This window comes from Primulina tabacum, chromosome 1 (genome assembly GCF_025594145.1).
Source record: "Primulina tabacum isolate GXHZ01 chromosome 1, ASM2559414v2, whole genome shotgun sequence".
NCBI lineage: Eukaryota > Viridiplantae > Streptophyta > Magnoliopsida > Lamiales > Gesneriaceae > Primulina > Primulina tabacum.
Genome location: NC_134550.1, coordinates 54,952,463 through 54,972,210, shown reverse-complemented (window position 1 = coordinate 54,972,210; position 19,748 = coordinate 54,952,463). Strand labels below are relative to the sequence as shown.

At 34.5% G+C, this 19,748-nt stretch overlaps 3 protein-coding genes across 6 annotated transcripts; 2 read left to right on the top strand and 1 right to left on the bottom strand.

Annotated features, from left to right (window-relative positions):
• The first annotated feature begins 2,963 nt into the window (after positions 1 to 2,963).
• On the top strand, positions 2,964 to 7,142 carry LOC142551002 (uncharacterized). Of its 4 annotated transcripts, XM_075660074.1 has the most exons (4): positions 2,964 to 3,271; positions 3,381 to 3,449; positions 5,086 to 5,309; positions 5,682 to 7,142. In XM_075660074.1, exons 3-4 carry the CDS (start codon positions 5,088 to 5,090, stop codon positions 7,140 to 7,142), a joined length of 1,683 nt encoding a protein of 560 aa, XP_075516189.1. In that variant the 5' UTR covers positions 2,964 to 3,271; positions 3,381 to 3,449; positions 5,086 to 5,087. The 4 variants fall into 4 exon arrangements, with proteins under 4 accessions (XP_075516189.1, XP_075516181.1, XP_075516171.1 ...); XM_075660066.1 differs by having other exon boundaries at positions 3,381 to 5,309; XM_075660056.1 differs by having other exon boundaries at positions 2,964 to 3,449.
• A 49-nt stretch (positions 7,143 to 7,191) lies between these two features.
• On the bottom strand, positions 7,192 to 11,287 carry LOC142551032 (flavin-containing monooxygenase FMO GS-OX-like 9). The gene is given in 8 exon segments (XM_075660084.1): positions 7,192 to 7,401; positions 7,478 to 7,651; positions 9,024 to 9,159; positions 9,313 to 9,395; positions 9,731 to 9,892; positions 10,514 to 10,584; positions 10,657 to 10,989; positions 10,992 to 11,287. Coding segments are annotated over 8 exon segments (1,380 nt in total). The 5' UTR covers positions 11,212 to 11,287; the 3' UTR covers positions 7,192 to 7,200.
• Positions 11,288 to 15,536: 4,249 nt separating this feature from the next.
• LOC142519840 (PLASMODESMATA CALLOSE-BINDING PROTEIN 2-like) lies at positions 15,537 to 17,866 on the top strand. The gene is made up of 4 exons (XM_075622861.1): positions 15,537 to 15,730; positions 16,173 to 16,412; positions 16,555 to 16,591; positions 17,437 to 17,866. The coding sequence occupies exons 1-4, from the start codon at positions 15,676 to 15,678 to the stop codon at positions 17,672 to 17,674; spliced, it is 570 nt and encodes a 189-aa protein (XP_075478976.1). The 5' UTR covers positions 15,537 to 15,675; the 3' UTR covers positions 17,675 to 17,866.
• Positions 17,867 to 19,748: the final 1,882 nt, after the last annotated feature.

Genomic DNA, 19,748 nt, shown 5'->3' with positions numbered 1-19,748 from the left:
TGCAGTCAAGATAAGGAGTTCAGATTACTCTGAAGCGGAGATCAAGACTTGATGACTGTTGAGAACCATTCGACAACCAAAGGCGTGTTTCGATCAGATTGTGAGACTAAGATCCCAGTTGCCCAGACGAAAATCCAGTAACACGATTAGCAACAAAAGAATCTTTTACTGTCTCTCCGTCATCTCATACACCTTAAAAGTTGGTTTGGTGGGTACAAAAAGACAACAGATGATACAGTTGAAGGTTGAAAACCAGCAGAGTATCTCACAGAAACTCTAGGAAGCTGCTGAGAACCTAAGCCTGCCACAAGCATGTATCTGAGCGTGTGTGCTGATCTTGGCAGGATATAGATTGTTTCACTGTGGGGTCCAGATGACACAAAACTTTGTGAATCAGCTAATGTGTATTTGATCTCCTGGAGCAACTCTGTCTGTTTGATTATGTACTTTAACAGAATATATGAAGGGAACAACGGAGGTAGTTCGACATTCACATCAGGTAGTTTGAGTTTCGTAACTTGAGACAGTGTAGCCCAAGAATGAACTTCATCCCCAGGTCTTGAATCCCTTTGCCATCTCAGACAAACCATACCGATATTTAGCTTAGAATTATTTACCTTAGGAATGACGGTGAAAACCTTCTTAAACTCCTCTCCTGGCACATGAGTAATAGGTTCTATGAACTCCTCATAATGAGGTCAAGACAAAGTTTCAAGAGCATGGACATCTAAAGAAGCATTTGACTATACACTCCAGAGGTCTTGGAGTCTAGTATAAATATATATGAGCGAACAGGTAATCAGAAGATACACAGTGGTTGAATTAGAGAGCCGGTTCATTCTAGCATCTCCAATCGGTTTTATTCCTCATCAAAAATGCCACACCCCCCACCCCCTCTTCCCACCAACCTCCCAACCCCTGTATCCCACTTTGAGCCTTAAGCTCCTCTGACTGCACCGCAGCACCAGCTGCCCCACCCCTCTGCTAGCATTGCAACAAATTTCCCCATTTCTCGCCCCTAACATCCCAATATGGTCCAATTACCCTCAGCAAAAGCAACACTCTCTAGTTCCACCTCCTCAAAACCTGAAAAACCCCATCCCTATCAGATGTTCACAGTTGTAATCAGCATATTATTTAACATATCATATGCAAAAACTACAAACACATTATTTTACGTCTTATAATGAAGACTTACTCAACTAATATTTGAAGTTCAATCTCTTGTATATGTGTAAGTGATTGTGTGTGAAGAATTTATTATTTACAGTGTACATCTCAAATGTATCCTCACACAAGGGCTTGTGCTCTCAACTAGCAGATTTCTTCATTCTAATTGCTCATACTTGGAACCCACTTCAAAATCTCTTGTATACATGGAACCCACTTTCAAAATCTCTTGTTTGATCTTAAACATGTTGTATTTATAGGCCCCCACAATGATATATATGTTAGACACAATAATATGACCATTTGGAAAGTTTCTGTACTGTTTCTGAAATTGCAACAGTCAAATTCGACTTACTGGACATTTTCCCGAGCCTAAACTGATCTGCTCAACTGGTCCATTTCAGTTCTGGTCTGTTCAACTAAACGAAACTGATGGGATATGCTGAGCAGAACCTGTAGCTTCGTCAACATTTATCAGTATCTTAAACTCCGATTAAGACTTTGACTTGTTATTATGATTTGTAGATCATTGTCTTATCTTCGTAAAGCATACTGAATCATTTAATTTGGATAACCGAGCTTATCAGGCTGACTTAAATACCGCAACTGCTCATGCCCAACCGATTGCTATTTTCGTACAATCAGTTTGATTTTTCAACTATCGTTTTGGCCTAGATAACATTTGGTTTACCCTAATTGATGTGAAATACGACTTGTCCCAAATTGAGTTTTCTATTCATTCGTTTTGGTAGCTGGTCATTTGGATCACCGAGTTGTGAGATATTATCAAAATTTCGAAGCTTGGCAGATTTTTAATTTTGCTAAATTCGAGTTTCAACTTCCATCTTGAGATGATAATTTAGTAAATATGTTAGAAACACAATAACAAATTTTGTTATCATCAAAATAAATTTTTTTATAATTTCTAAACTCAACAAAGATATATATAGATAATGGTTTCTAGAATAAAGTGAGATACAAATATTTTTAAAAATTAAAATTAAAATTTATTATTAATAAATATGAAATGGAAGACATTTAGGAAGAAAGCGAAGTTGAGAAGTGGGAAGTGGTTAGCATGTTAATTTCATATTTAAAGTTTTACATTTTGAATAATGAGTAATTTCCTAAAGTTAGCAACACACTGGCTATGAAAATTTAAAAGCTTTCAAACCGAACTAATGTATGGTACATGCGGGACATCATGTAATAATTGTTTGAAAGTAATCGCTCATTTGAAAGATATCACCTGCAATATTTCACGTAACATTTTTTTTATAAAAAAATATTTTTTATTTGAATCATTTACGAAAAAATATTATTTTTTATTTTAAATATAGACATGATTGATCGATCTTATAAATAAAGATACGTTAAATTGTATACAAATATCAAGTTTGAGAAAATTTTAGCCTCCAAATTCAATTGCCATATTCATCTCCTACCACTGGAAAAAAAAGAAACTTTTTAATATCCAACAAAGTCGTTCAATGGCTACTCTTTGTTTATTTTATTATTATAAAAAACCTCGTTATGTGTAATTTTTTTAAAAAACAAATAGTCTATTTGGAATAATTTTCTCACGAAAGACTGAAGTACCCTTAATTTGATTCTGAATTATTACCAAAAATCTTGGTCCCATCGACTTGCTGGTGGTGTTGGGAATCTGATCTTTGGAATTCCATTTAATTGCTTTACTTCATTCTTCTTTGTTTCTGTCTTCTTCTTTTACAATAAAGACTTTCCTGTATTTCCATCTGTTGAAACTTCAAAGCATATTATATATTAATATTAATGTAGAAATGGACAAGCTTACCTCTGACCCCACAAATTCTATTCCGTAGGCCTCACTTGTGCACAAATTCCATGTATCTCTGTCGTCTAATTTTACAATTCTCCGTTTCTCTTTAATGTCACTGCAAAGAATGTGGCCCCAGCAGATCCAAAAAGCTTCATTTTCTCCCACATTCAATTGAGCTCTCTCTCATTTCATGGCCTTGTCCTTTTTTGCAACACTGAAGAATCCCGGCATATCTCTTTCTTTCTATTAAATGTCTGCTTTACTGAAAGTGTCAGCTTGTTTCAGTTCCCCATGACATTGGTTTCTTCTCTTATTTTCCCTTCACATTTGCCTTCTTGACGGCCTTGAAGTTTTTCATATTATTTTACCTTCTTCTTCACCATACTTCGGTTCTTTTAAATCTTGCAAGGTTGGAAACGACTAGATTGCTGCTTTTTGAAGCCAGCGTTTGCGCAGAAATCTTTTGCTCTCGCATCAGGTAGTTTCTCTCTTGCAATTTTTTCAAAAAAGATCTCGTCTTTTTACGGAAAATAATGGATGGGTTTTGATTTTCTCTTTGTATTTTTTTCAAAAAGATCTTGTCTGAAAAAGTTTGTGCACGTATGCGAGTATAACTCGTCAGTAATTTAAAATTTGAAAAGATAAGAGCTTGATATTGGTTGGTAGCGGATGATGGTTTTGACGATTTGATCCGTGAAATTTGAAGAAACTCTGATAAAATGACAAAGAAATTGATTTTTTATGTCTGTCTTTTGTTTTTTCCATGTCGGATTCTTTGTATCTGATATATCATTTCTTACTTCTGTGGGAATTGTAGAATATTCTTTGTCATTTCTCCTATCCCCACAATCCGTTTTTATATTGCTAAATCTTGGCCTAATGCCAAGAAATAGAACCTTATCACACGTATTTCTTGCTCTTTAAATTAATTTTAGTTATATTAGCTGTCAAAAATGCCAACTTTAGCTTAAATATCGAATGTCTTATTGAGATTCTTGTTCGGTTTTTGTAATAAAAATATCAATTCTTGAAACAGTTGGTTTTATGTGAGTTTGTTCGGCTCCCTATCGTGTTCATTATCAAAATAATTAAATTTCGGCAGTTTACTTCAATTTTGGTTTGATATTTTTTTATTGAAATGTTTTACCTCCATAAATGAATATTCTCGTGAACAGGAAATGATTGAGAGTGAAGTTAAAGTCGATGTATTTGTGCAGAATTGCAGATGATTTGTTGAACTGAATTTTTCTCTCCCATCAGTTACTCACAAAACGGCTTTTTTTTATACCTGATTTATGACTTTTCATCACTTTTAATCTATTTCCTGATGCTGTTTATCCTTACGTTTTTCGACTATCCATGTTTTGTTTTCTGTTTGCTTTCATAGTGACCTTTGTATAGGCTTACATTGTTCACACTGCTGAGTATGTTGCACCATTTCAATCTTATTGGCTTCTTTAGTAACTTGCGTACACTTTTTAACTGTTGCAATCCATCAATTTTGCATGTATCATGTTTGGGATATGATGCAAAGTTGAAAAAGAAAGAAACCTAGTAAAAAACTAAGAGATTTGTGAAGTTACGCACCCGCCATGGAATTGTCTTTGCGGTCTATGATTGATGAAACTATGTTTTAATCAACAACGCACCACAGTGATAAGAATAGAGACAATATGTGTCATTGTAAGTGACCACGAATTGGAATTCAGCAGACACAATCTCATTATAGTTCATTACGGTGATAATATTAGTGGTCGTTTATTGGTCTTTGTTGCTCGATATCCAATCACATGCACATGTACATTTTGGATAATAATCCTGGATATATATTTCTCGTTCTTCATATTACATGTGATAAGCATGTTTAAGCTCAAGTCCGGTTTACTTCCTTTGAGCTTGAGCTTATGTGAGAAGTTGTTGCTAACAAACAAGGCTTATTTTCAATAATTTAAATTGATGTTTACCTTAGTTTCAAAAAAAAAATTTGATGTTCACATTTTGTTTATAAAAAGAATGTCCCAAGTATTACTTCGAGGGAATCCATCCAACTGTTAATCACAAATATTAGTAGGTCAATTTTCATTCACTCACATGTTCATTTGTACATGTTGCAGCTATGCAGTATACAAGCTATGTCCCTGTATATTACCATGCTAAGGATCTTAATGCACGTGCGAATGGATTTTCATGGCACTTCTTCAATGTTGATCATAATTATATGGAGTGTCGAGGCACCGATGTGTTGTTGCCATCATATACTCTTGAGCAGTATTTAGGTTATGACAAAGATGTATTGAGGCAGATAATTCAAAATCATGATTCCACATTCAAATTCCAGGTATATATTTAGAAGCTTTCAATCTTAGAAGGGGAGACTGGTATTCTTCCTTATGTTTTGGGATCGTGGTATACTGTCAGAGGCAGTCGCCTCCTCAAATAACAAGTCGGCGAATTTAACTTTATATTTTCTAAAAATTTGATTCCTGTCCATCTAAATCTTGTGTACATCCAATGTTTATAAATATTATTTTACACAATGTCTTTTTTAAATGGCTGTATATATTTGAAATAAAAAAAAATTATTGATAGTCAAAGTACTACATATTCAGTCGATTCCATTTTATTTTAGAAATCATTACAACGTTTTAGCATATTCTTTAACCAATTTATAATTTGAGGTTTACATCAACTTTTTCTGTTGCTATCTTAGGTCGCGGAGCTGCATCGCTTGTATAGAAAGCAAACGGAATTGATGGACGAGATCAAGAGCCGGGGAATATTTACACATTTGCAGTTACAGACATTGGAGTCAAATCATATTTTGTCTCAATCCCAATCCAATAGTTGTAAGACTCTGCTGCCACATGCTACAAGTTACCTCATTGAAGATTCTCCATATGGCAAAATGCCTATGTTATCTGCAGATGATGTTCAGAATGGACCATATTTTGTTGCTGGGAAATTTCAAGAAACCACGACAGTAAATTCCAGCCTTTTTCTTACAAAAACCAGTTTTGATGGAGTCAAAGCATCCTCTTTTCAAAGCAAGACACACGATATAAAATTTTTGGATCTTGAAATTCCAGCTTATCCGTGCCATGATGGTGGAAAGGAGCAGTTTGAAGAGGAAAGTTGCATTGCTCTTCCTGCAATCCAGGACATTCAACCTCCGAACAAAACAAGATATTTGATTGACTTGAACAAACCCGCATTTCTTGGATCAATGACGGTAAGTTCCTCTGCTCCTTTTGAACGTTGTGGTGACAATATAGTAAATGGTAACTCGAGTTTTTCTGGAGAGGATACAAAACCTGAACCTGTACTTTGTACACACTATAGACTAGTAAACTGCGAAGGGAGCTCCGCTGAAAAAACATCATCTTTGGATATTGATTTAAATTCTTCACCCCTCAGTTGTACATGGGAAACCGATATTAATTTTGAAAGCATCGAGAAGATAAATGAGGAAATTAAAGTTGGAGATTCTGACAATGCTGGAATTATATCTGCTGAGGAGATGAACTTGAAGGCTTGTGCAAGCACAGAGAATGAGCTTTCTTCTTCTATAGGAATTTCCGAGGGAATTCGAATCAAGACTCCTCTTTTTTCCAAACAATTGGAGGGAGAATCAGCCATGGAACTCCATGTGAGTGGAGCGGAAACTTTAATTCTGATTTCTACATCGAGGAATGGACAGTGTACGAAGATTTCAAGCTCGGAGCCAGTGGGAAACTCAGATAAAACTCTATATTGGTTTGCTGATATAGTTGCTTCTGTTGATCAAGAAACAGAGAGTATGACAACAGAGCAAAATCTCCAACAAGCTGGGCATAATGTTTATATCGAGGAGGAGAAAGAAGTTGATAAAATAGTGGGTTCGTCTGAAAAAAGAGAACGCGAAAATAGAACAAGCAAGCACAAAAACTCTGGGAAACCAGGTTTACTGAAAAGAAATGCCAGCAAGAATGCTTGTGCTACACCAGGAAAATGTTGTAAATTACAACATTTGGATGTCATTCAAGAATCACTCGACTCAAAATTGAGGTGTCAACCTCGTAGCCATGATAAACAGGGATTTTTGTTGCAAAAGTGCTTGGACGGTTGGGGAAAGATAAGAAAACGTCGAGACAGTCGTAGACGTCGAGCTAGTAAATTTCTAGTTATCAGCTGAGTCGTTGTAGATTCTTTACACAATAGTATATCCCATTTAGCATAAAATAACTTATAAATCATGGGATTCGAGACCGATCAATTAGCTGAGTGAAGTGAGAACTTTGATAGGCTTGTTGCAGCATCTCTTCATCTTCATGATATACATCACGAAATGTCTCTAAGTTAATCTCTGCATTTCGCACAGATGAAAGGCAAAGCTCTTTTCTCCACTTCTCTAAATGTGGGAAACCGATGTAATCTCCATACTTATCACAATACTGCATGAAAAACAACGTCAAGTTCATAATCAGAATTAGCTAATAATAAAGAAATAATTATATATATTGGTTTGACCTCAAAACTGGAGATATCGTGAGTGTGGTGCTTAGGAATCCCCGCAATATCCTTTGATTGATAAAAGTCTTTGATTGATAGCATCATATCATCCCATGATGGCAACCTTGTTTTCCCACACAACAGTTGAGCAATCCATTTTGCTTGGGCTTCAAAGAAGGGAAACCCTATAAGCTACATCCATCACAAAGCACTCCATTTTTTTTAAAAAAATTATATATATCTTTAATAAAATTTAGAATAATAGTAATAATAAATACATATTTTGGTTTGTTCTCCCATCTATTAGTGGATTATAAAATAAATTGAAGAAAAATAAAATTCAGTCACCATTTATTGGAATGAAATTTACACTCTATGTTTTTTTTTTTAAAAAAACTATATCTTTAATAAAATTTAAAATAAATAGAAGAATAATGAAATTTACATTCTATTTTTTAAAAAACGAAATATATTCTTATTTTAGAATAATTATTTTGTCTTATTTATCTTTTTTTTGTTTGATTTGTGAACTGTATCTTTATTTGGACGACCTTTTGTTTGATTTCATTTTTTTCATTAATTAATAAATTTTAAAATAAATATAATAAAAATGAAGTTTACGTTTTTGTTCAAACTTTTATAGTTATCCAATTTTTGAGTAAGTATTCTGTAAGACGGTATCAATTAGATATATTTCTAAGACGAGTCGATATTTTTTTATTAATTAATGTTAATGCATTTCAAAATAAATTGAAGAAAAATGAACTTTACACTATTGTTCAAAATTTTATAGTTCTCCAATTTTTGAGTAGGTCTTATGTGAGACAGTTTCATCGATATATATCCTAGTACGGGTCGATTCGATCATTTCTAGAGTGAAATTTTTTTTCATGATTTGGGTCGGATATGAGACATGTTTCACAAAATTGACTTACTTTACATGTATATCCTTTTTTTCGTTAAATAGTATTAATAAATATATGTTTTTTTTTTTTGTATTTCAGGTATTAATGAATTTTACAATAAAATAAATTTACAGTCCATTTTTTTTAAAAAAAATCATATTTTTAATAGAATTTAAAATAAGCGACACAATGTCAGCAGTACTCACAACTTCCTAAGAGTTACTACTCTCACTCATGCACGCTTAACCCAACAAAACTGAATGATAGTGAAAGATAATCTTTTAGTTCAAATGTTTCTTGATCTTCATGTCAAATGTTATATTTGTTACCCAAGAGACAAGATTTTTATTTATCAGTAGGTCAATCAGTGCAAACTATACAGAATTAGGTTTACTGAAATTAGTTAAACAAATGGCTCATCAAGAATGTCAGTTGAGCTTTGATGATTAGTAGAAAGATAGGTAGATTGCAAAGTAAATAAGCACAATATTGTTTCTGGATGTTCGAAAATTTCAAAACTCCTACGTCACCTCTTCTTCTTCACGAAAGTTTGCACCAAAAAACTTTGATAATTACAAATAATTTAAAATCACTCACCTCATGTTCAAAATCCAATGCTACATGTATATTATTCAAGATATGAAAAGGATATTTATTACCTTTCCAGGGATACCAACAAATGATAGAGAAGGAGGTAATGAAGGAGGGAATGTGTGCTCAAATAGTGGGCCAACTCTGTTATCGTCTATCGCCACAATTCCTTTGGTGTCAAGAAATGGGAATGAATATGAATACCTACAAATGTCACCACTTGAAGAATTTCTTATTTATTCTCATATTAATCTCAGTCATGGAATCAAATGATTAAATATACCAAAATGACATTATATTTCATTAATTCGAAATCCTAGATTTGATATATAAAAAAAATCGAAATTATTTACTTACCCTGTGCAGTATATAATAGAGTCGGCAATTACCCACGATCCATCATTGAATAAAACCTTCCCATCTTCATGCAATGATTCTATCTTCATTATTATGCACATGTTTGGCATTATACGTAAATAAATCAATCAACCGATGAAAACATTTTTAAAAAAAGAGTAGGTCTCTTGTGTGACGGGTCAATCCTACCGATATTCACAATAAAAAATAATATTCTTAGCATAAAAACTAATATTTTTTCATGGATGACCCAAATAAGATACTCGTCTCACAAAATACGACTCGTCAAACCGTCTCACGCAAGTTTTTGTCCGTAAAAAGTTTCCTAAATTTTGCCAAAAAAATATTATTATTATTATTATTAATATTTTTTGTTATGCTAGTGAGCAAATGGGTTCATTACAAGATATTTATTTACCTGGGGATGAAGGTGTAGAGTATCATATTTGGAGATGACTTTTGATAAACCTTGAGAAATTGCATGGGACGATTTTGCACTTAGGTGGATCTTCTTTGCCACGTCAACAAGCTCCATCGATATATCTTGCCCACTTATTGAACTTCCAACTACCACAACAACCTGTTAATTAATTATTAAAATTTGAAATTAATACACAGTATTATATATATATATATATTGAATAAATATAAAGTTTGTTGGAGAGTGGCTAAACCTTTAATTAGGAAAATGAAATCAAATGTTATGTATCTTTGCACACACTCAAAAAAAAAAAAAAAAGCTTTTGCACCGAATAAAGAAACACTCGATTTGATCCATCCAAAAGTTACGGATACAATGGGATCCAAAGCATAGAGAAGTGTGCCATTCATGCAAAGTAAATTTTACAATCTTGAAAAACATTTAAAACAATTTCTTGCATCAGCTTAGGGATTTGAAACCATTAATATAAGTAGCAAGACGATTTCGCAAATCTTTATTTATGAGACGAATCAACCCCGTCGATATCACAATAAAAAGCAATAGTCTTAGCATAAAAAGTATTAATTTCTCATACGACCCAAATAAAAGATATGTCTCATAAAATATGACTCGTGAGACCGTCTCACACGAGTTTTTGTCTAATATAAGTTATTAGATCGAATTTCAAATCCTTTTAATCTAAGTTTTTTAATTATGTTTTCGCAAATAGCTATTTTTCTTGAAAAATACCTTTAAAATCTGTAAGTTGATGCGTCATACCTCGTTCTTGAAAGGTTCTGGGATCCTGTAAACGTGACTATGCAGTTGCTTTCTTCTCCACACCTCCATTCCTGAAAATATCCAACGGGCTTAATCTTGTTTACGTACGTGCTGATCATATATATATAGATATATATATATACCTTTAATTTTAGGCAACCTAGGTTGAGAATAATGTCCGGTGGCGACGACCACCGCATCGAAGACTTCCTCCACCTCCTTCTCAAGTTCAACCTCCTTGCTTCTAACCACCCACTTCAAGTCTTCCCCCAAAATTCCAGGATACTCCAACATCTGAATGTTGAGGACAATAGTATTAAATCTTATCATCCCTCTCAACTCAAAGTATTCACAAAAATCTTGCAAATACAAAAGAACTTCCCTGTGACCTGGAAATCTCCTCACATCCCTATCTTTCTTGATCACAAATGGGAAATCAGTGAACCCCATTATCTCCCTGGGAGACGCTAAGCGCACGACGAGTAAACGCTACTATGAACTTTCATGAAATCATTTTTGCCCAGGGGATCTTCATCCTCCACCTCAGGGTTATACATCCATTGACCTCCGATATCATGATTCTGTTCGAGAACCACCACATTGTGGCCTTCTTTCCTCATCTCCCGGGTCGTGACGAGGCCGGATGGGCCCGCGCCGATCACGCATACTTTCTTGGAGATGCCCCTTGAACAAATCATGGCTTTTTGTTTGGTTTCAGTTCAAAAGTGGGGTGAGAATGTGAGATTAATGTAGTTTTATACTTGAATGGTTTGAAGTTGACGAGGACAGCTGGAAAGAAACAACATACATTGTGTTCCCTTGGTAAACTAGGAGATAAACGTGACGAGTACGTCTTTTGTGATACGGTCGCACGATATTTATATGTGAGACGGGTCAATCCTACCGATATTCACAATAAAAAGTAATACTTTTAGCATAAAAACTAATAATTTTTCATGGATAACCCAAATAAAAGATATGTCTCACAAAATAAGATTCGTGAGATCGTCTCACACAAGTTTTTGTCAAATGGTGATACTAATTTTTTTCTTGTCATTTTTTAATTGTACGGACATATGTATATTTATGAGTGAGGTTTGTGTTTAAAATTTTGGATTTTTTTTCTTGTTGTTCTTTTGTGTACCATCATAACAAGTTTGCGGTATCTCAATTAACAATTTTAGGTGTCATATCAGCATTACGAGAAATTATAATGATTTTTTTTTTTTTTTGAAAATGTCATCTTATTCCAATGAGTAAATGATAATCATGTTATAGAGAATAAATTCATCATCATGCACATTTCGGATGAATCATATAATTTTACGATTTCATAGAATAAAAATTTTATCAAATGAATTGTAAGTACGATTGAAACAAGAGAAAATAAATTACTTAATAAATACTCTAATTTTGAAAATACCATAAGATTATAAGAGTCTTTTAATTAGAAAATCTATATATATGGAGATTTGGATTCATTATATGATCTATTAAATTTTTGAGTACCTCTTCTGAGACGGTCTCACGAATCTTTATCTGTGAGACAGATCAATATTACCGATATTCACAATAAAAAGTAGTACTTTTAGCATAAAAATTAATATTTTTTCATGGATGACCTTAATAAGATATCTGTCTCACAAAATACGACCTGTGATACCGTCTCACATAAGTTTTTGCCTAAATTTTTCAGGAGATGGCACGCCGTCACTCGAACTCATGACCGAGAGCTCTAGCACTGCCATTGGACTAAGAGATAATTTTAACTAATGACATAACCACAAACCAAAAATTTCAGAAAATGTTGAATTAACCAAGTTTATGCTCGTATTGATAGATCATTTCGATCCATGATTTAAAATATGGACAAATTCAAGTGAATTTCAAATCAACTTGATATTAACTATTTATAAAATTTCACTAGTAGATTCGAAACACACCCAATATGAATATCATTTGAAATAATTCTTTGAATTTTTCCCCAAATCAAATCTCTGACTATGCAATAAGTTCATATGTCAATCAAATAAATACGTATAATTATAAATCTAATTTAAGGAAATAAGTATTCACAAAGGAACCAGGGACAACCTTGTTATGGGATAATCATAATTGAAGCAATGCCTCACATTCAGCTCAGCAAAATTCATGTGAATATTTAATCAACCTTTCGTCCGTGTGTCTGTCTGTCTGCAAAATTTGATTTTGCATCACTATTTAATCAAGCCTTGTAGTAGGGTTTCTATTTTATTTTATCTTTTTAAAAGGAAAATAATGATTGCAAATTCGAGAAAAACGTGTGTATATATACAATCAAACGTAATTTCAATCGTTCTCCGGGAAGTTGTTGCTCCCTGATAATGATAGTTGAATATGGCGGTTAGAGTCTTTACATACAAAATTGAAGCATAATAATCAAAAATACTATTTTGTGCTTTTATAAAATCTATGTATAAAATTCTAAATTTTTTTTATCAAGTCCTAACAAAATGTTTAAAAGTGTTTTAGATTGTGTATGGATGTCACAGAGTATTTAAAAGAATGATTTTGAATGCCTCGACCAATTCTAGAGTCCGAGTGTATGGTGGGTTCTTCTCAAAGGGTGAAAATGATTGATTCTTCTACATAAGAGCGCTACGGGTTATTACTATTTGTAACAAATATAATTTAATTTCTTTTAAAAACAAAATTCAGTTTTGTAAAAAAAATTTACTAATTGTAACGTATGTAATAGTGCTCTGATCTTCTAGTAAATTATCATCTATATTTAAATGAACTTTGTCATGTGGTATTAATTGTTGCCAACCAAGTGTTTTTCTGGTCTCCCTCTTCCTCGCTTCATGCACGTATTTGTCAAGGTCTCATATTGCCTAACTTATAAACTTTGGTACATGCAAAGTTTTTTAACCAAGAACTTCAATTAATAAATAATGTGTCGTCATTGGACCATTACTGAATTTCATTTCTCGCAAAAAGACCTTAACCAAGAACTCAATCGATTCTGCTGATTCCAACGCGATTTATGGAGGGATTCCTTAATCTCTCGTTGACATTGGCTTGTTGCATGCACATCCCCAACTGCTGAATCTGCCGTTGGATGTAATGCTGGTGCTGCTGCTGTTGTTGATGCTGGAAAATTTAATTTTGATGCTGCTCCAAGCCCATCATATAGTTCCTCACCTCTTTTTTTTCCATCTCCTGCATCACGGCCATCAATTCCGCGCTGAATGGCGTGAACACCTTTTCCTCCAGCGGCAACTGAACCGCCACAGGAGTGAATGCAGCAAAGGCCGCGGGCGAAGCTGCCAACGAAAGCAGAGGCGCCGGCGGTGGAGTTTGGTTCTTTTTCGCCTCAGTCAAGTCAATCTTGTGACTGGTTGACTCGGATGAATCAGACCCTGGAGAAGACACAAAAACCAGAGGGAAGGATTAGATTGAAGAAGGTAATTATGAAAAATCATATAAAACTTACACATCTACACCCGCAAGACTTACGTTGACAATATTCCATGGGCAGCAGAGCTGATTGTAAAAACCAAAAGCTCGACATCATCAATCTGTATCCTCAATATCAATTCTTTCAGTCTAAGGGACTCGAGCAAGGAGGCATAGTTCACTGCTCTGCAAATTAATAGAATAAATAAAGAAAAAAAATGACGCAAAAAGCCCGCTGTTTGTATGTGTAGTGGACAAAGGAACATTTATGCTTCGCCCATGGTTTCAAAATTTCACCCACTTTTAATCTTGAACCTCCGTTGGCTCTGGAAACTTGAGCACATGATGAGAAATGACACATTAATATAGCATATATTGTTAAGATTGGAGCTTGGACCTAACTCAACCCCAAAAACTAGCTCAAGGGGAGGATTGTTTAAGACCATATATACAACTCCCAGCAAAAGCTAGCTCAAGGGGGGAGGATTGTCTAAGACCATATATACAACTTAAGATTGGAAATTGGACCTAACTCAACCCCAAAAGCTAGCTCAAGGGGGAGGATTGTCTAAGACCATATGTACAACTCCAAGCAAAAGCTAGCTCAAGGGGGGAGGATTGTCTAAGACCATATATACAACTCACAGGTTATTTATCCAACCGACGTGGACAATTAACATATATCTTAAGATTTGATGTTCCTCGAGCATATAAAATTATAAATATGTGGCTCCCCTCTTATCAGTAAGTTTAGATACAAAAGTGTGCTAAAAACCATTGCTTCAGACCAGGGGTTAGACGGGCAAGTTAAAAAATATATTAACATATTTAATTAATTGAATTTAATTATTTATAATTTTTTTGAATCATTGATTTCATATTTCTACATGTTAGTCAAAATAATTATCAAATATATACATGTTTGTTTTTTTTAAAAAATAAAAAATTCTCAACCCACACGCCAACCGGCCCTCTATGTGTTGGTCCGCGTAGGTCCACAACTTGTGCGAGCTGCTTGTCTTTAAATGGATTGGGATTTTTCCAACCTAACCCACTAAATTTAGATGGCGGGTTGGACTAGCCATATTGACAACTCTAAATTCTTATTTAGAAGGACTGAACGAAATGCAAATTGTAAATTTTTAGTAGAAATAAATTTTAAAATTTAATGTATCGAGATTATAATTAATAATAAATCAAATATATTATAATGTATATATTTAAATAAATGCAAAAAAAAGTAAAAACATAATTTTTTCGGTTTTTTACTTGTTGCGGGATTTTTGAATATTTTTTTAGCAATCGTATAATAAATATCTATAATTCGATTAATATCTGAGCCAAATTATTAAAAAAACCGTTGAGTCAATTTGGTTCAATAAATATTGATAAGTGGGATAAATTATTTAGCGGAAAGAATGTTATTTGCGTGAAAATTTTACGTCAGGAATTAAAAAAAGATACATTGTCGGGGACTCGGAGAAGGGTTAAATATGTAAATAATCAGAATTCCACCCACGTTTTTTATTTTTATTTCAAATATATTTAATTTAATCAATTATATATGTCGACGGAAAGAGTTCAAATTGCTAAGCTGCTTTTAAACCCTGATATCTGCTTACCTACAGTAGTAGCACTAGTGCTCGACATACAATAATTTGGGGAGTGCACTAATTGCTTGCTCTTTTCAAATAATCCCACCACCATTTCTTGTTCCTTTTCTCATGGCTGCAGGTTTTGTGTTTACTGTGCTCCTCTTGGCCATGGCTGAGCATTCAAGTAAGCTCTTTCACCACCCGCCTTCCCTCGTTTTCCCTCGAAATCTAGTGTTTGTTCACGGGAAAAACAAAAAAAAACTTTAAAATATGATTGTATTGTTTTATTTCAATGAGTTCTTTCTACCAGAAAAGAGAAGTTTATATTTCCTCAAAGAAACAAGATCTGTGTTTCAAGATTTGAGCTAAGCTTCCTCCAAATCTTAATTATCAAGGCATGAATTTTTGGGCTCGTACCTTTTCTTCTTAGTACAGATTCATTACATCTCTTTTCAGATCGAATTGTTTAGTTAAGCTAAACATCGAAATCTGAACATCAAGTTTCTTGGATATTTTTTTTCCCGTTTCTAGAAATTTTAGAACCACCTCCCTTCAAGCACACACTCCAAACAAAAAGTAACGGCGCGTGGATAAATCTATAACAGCTACCAACTGTTTTCTTGTAGGTGGAAGCTGGTGCGTTTGCAAGGATGGGATCAGTAACGCAGAGTTGCAAAAGACACTGGACTACGCATGCGGAGCCGGGGCAGATTGCAACCCGACCCATCAAAATGGACCCTGCTTCAACCCAAACACCGTCAAAGCTCACTGCAGCTATGCTGTCAACAGTTATTTCCAAAAAAACCGGCAGGCCCCCGCCGCCTGTAATTTCACCGGCACCGCCACCATTGTCACTTCGAACCCTAGTTAGTATTCTTCAAATGCTCTCATGCCATCTTTGTTTTTTTTTTTTTTTTTTTTTTTTGGGAAGCTTCAGCAAAATAATTTTCTTTCATTCAAATTCAAATATATAATAATTTAAATTTCAAATGTTTGGTGGAGTTACAGGTAGTGCAGCTGGATGTGCTTATCCTGCTACTGCTAGGTATTTATTTTAGTGCTTTTACGAATAAAAAATTCATAGCATAATATAAGATATTATAACAATTCTTACGACACTTTCTCATAAATCAATTTTGTGAGACGGATTTTTGATCCGATCCATCTCATGAAAAAAGTATTACGTTTGATTTCAAAAGTTTTATTTCTTCATGTTTAATAGAGATGGGGTCAATTTATCTCACACAAGATAACTTTTGATAAAGGTATATAATACAAGAACTTTTTACACTTCTCTATAAAGGCGTCACTCTATTTTTATTCCTTTTGCTACTTTATTTTCTTCCTTTTTTTGCTTTAGGGTATTTCAATGTACCCTAGGTCAAAAAAATTTCGGTGGATCTTTCGACATTCAATGCCATTAATAATTGTACTTGTCCTTGTGACATATATTTATGATATATAATATGTCATGTCCTCCTCAATTAAATGTGATATTTAAATGAAATTATAAACTTTCGAAATCTGATAGAGTATTTTAAAATGAGTAGATCCTTTTCAGAAGGTTCTCACGGATCTTTATCTGTGAGACGAGTTAATCCCACCGATATTCATAATAAAAAATAATACTCTTAGCATAAAAAAGTAATATTTTTTTAATAGATGACTCAAATAAGATATATGTCTCACAAAATACGATCCGTGAGACCGTCTCATGCAAATTTTTGTCTTTTAAAATTAGAAGAGATCAGGAATGTTTTGAATTCTTAATTAATAGCAATCGTCTGCATCTAACAGATAAATTATATATACTTTTCATGTGAGATGATGCTTATATTTAGCTAAACCTATAATTTGTAACTCTTTATTATTATTGTTGTTGATTTCTAGTTCCACCCCAACCTCCACCACCCCGGTAACCACAGTAAGCGGCATGCCAACCACCACCACGACAAATGGCGGCTCGCCGCTTGTGATGACTCCTACAGGGGTATTAGGAGGGCCAAACAACGGTTTAGGGCCATCAGGAATCAACAACGACATAAGCGGAGAAGGAATCCGACCACCACGTGTATTCGTCTTTTGGTTCTCTCTATTGCTCGCATTTGCAGGACTTCTTTTGGAGTAATTTTGGTAAAACCATGTTTGATTTTTCAATACTGTATAAAATTATGACAAGATATTAACGATGGATTTAGCATTCGAAATACCGACGGGACTTTTAGAAGATAAAAATTCTGTTTTAGTCTTTCGTTTTATCCGGTGTAAGTTGGGTCTTTTGATTCCTTTTGAGTTATAGCATGACGTATTATTTTCTCAAGTAATTTTTTTTTGGGGGGTTTATATATAGATTTTATAATATATGAATCTTGGTTTTTTTTTTTTTTCTCATTTAAAATCTTTCTGATAATTGTTGAGAGTTTTGAATAATTGGCAGACGACGGTAATCATAAGAAACGATCTTATTTGATAACTTCTTCTCAAATGAAAATAACAAGATTTTCGACAGAGATGACAGTGGAGCGAGGGCGAGAACGAGAACGAGAGCGGCGATGTCTTAAAAAGCCGTTCCATCCTCACCCCAATCCTTGCTCCATATTTATGATTTTTTTTAACTACCTTTATTTATAATTAATCTATCAATAATATTTATTTTAAAAAATAATAATTGAAAGTTTTTTTTAAAAAAAAAACGACGTTGAAAACAGAAGTAGACAAAATAAAAATAAAAACACATATAATTAAAAAATTTAAAGTTGGCGTGGGACCTGCTTGCAAGGAAAAAAAAAATGGTTCTAACTGAACATCAAATTAATGCTTTTTGAAATGCCAACACAATGGAGTTGGGTTTTCAAATCCCAGTGTTGCGGACACCTCAAGTCCTCGTCTCCATCTTCATCTTTGGTTATATCTATCTGTTTGATAAATCTCTATTTTCAATCTCACAGAGATTAAATTTTCGTCTCTGTCTTCATCGAATCTTGACTACGTTCGATTGAGATCGGACTTCGATTGATATCCGATGCTCTTGGAACCTGGGCAATCGGCCTGAAATTGGTAAGAAATTGAGTGACGAGTTGTATCATGAACGAACGGTATTTGAGAGTTAAAGATTTAATGTAAGGCCCGAGAATTTTATCCTATTAATCTGAAGTGATTTGGGGATAATTGATGTGAGTATAGACGGAAAGGATCGGACTGGGAAAGACGAGAAAATGCATGAAATGTGCGAGGAACAGTAGCCCTCGCGCATATGCGCAGCACCGATGCGCGCATATGCGCGACGTGGGCAGAGGACCTCGCGCATATGCGCGAAGTAAGTCGCGCATATGCGCGAGACTGTACAAGCGAAGTCCAGAGGACCTCGCGCATATGCGTGGAGATGAGTCGCGCATATGCGCGAGTTGCCGAGAAGCCGAGTCCAGAGAGTTGGGCGCATTATGCGCGGAAATGTGTCGCGCATATGCGCCAGCAGTTGGGAAGACACGCGCCGAGACTTAAGGTCTCGCGCATATGCGCCGGTTGATGTCGCGCATATGCGCGAGACGTGTAATAGGCGGAATGAGCCACTCGTCCTCTTGCATGTATGTGGATGTATATATATATATATATCACACGAATCCTTCCCCCTTCAGAAGAGAAGAATCGAGAAAAAGGTTTCTGAAAAAGGGTTGAAAATCCTTACGCCTTTTGGGAGAAATCCGTCTATCCGATTTTGAATCCGACTTCGGTATTGAGTTCCTATCGACGTAGGCTACAACTGGACGTAAGTTTTGCTACGTTTTGATATGTTTTGAAATTATGGTACTGTCAGAATATGATATGATTCTTATATGATGTTCTGGTCATGTTAGACATCGTATAATCGAAACCGGACTGAAGAATAAATACCATATGGAATTGTTATGATTTTCGGAGTTGTTTTGGAATCGATTTGATATCAGAATTGAATTATTACCGATTATGAGATGTTAGAATTGATATCTGACTGAGATGATATTGCTGGGTATATTGAGACTATGACGTTGTGCTGTTGGAACAGAATTTGATTTAATTCTGATTATATCCAGTGTTATTTGAGTGGTGTATTGATACCGTACCCTCGATATTGTTATTGTCAGATTGAGTACTGACAGGCTTTGAGTTCGAGACTTCGGCAGAGTCAGAGTATCAGAAAGAAAGGTATAAATTAATGTTGAGTT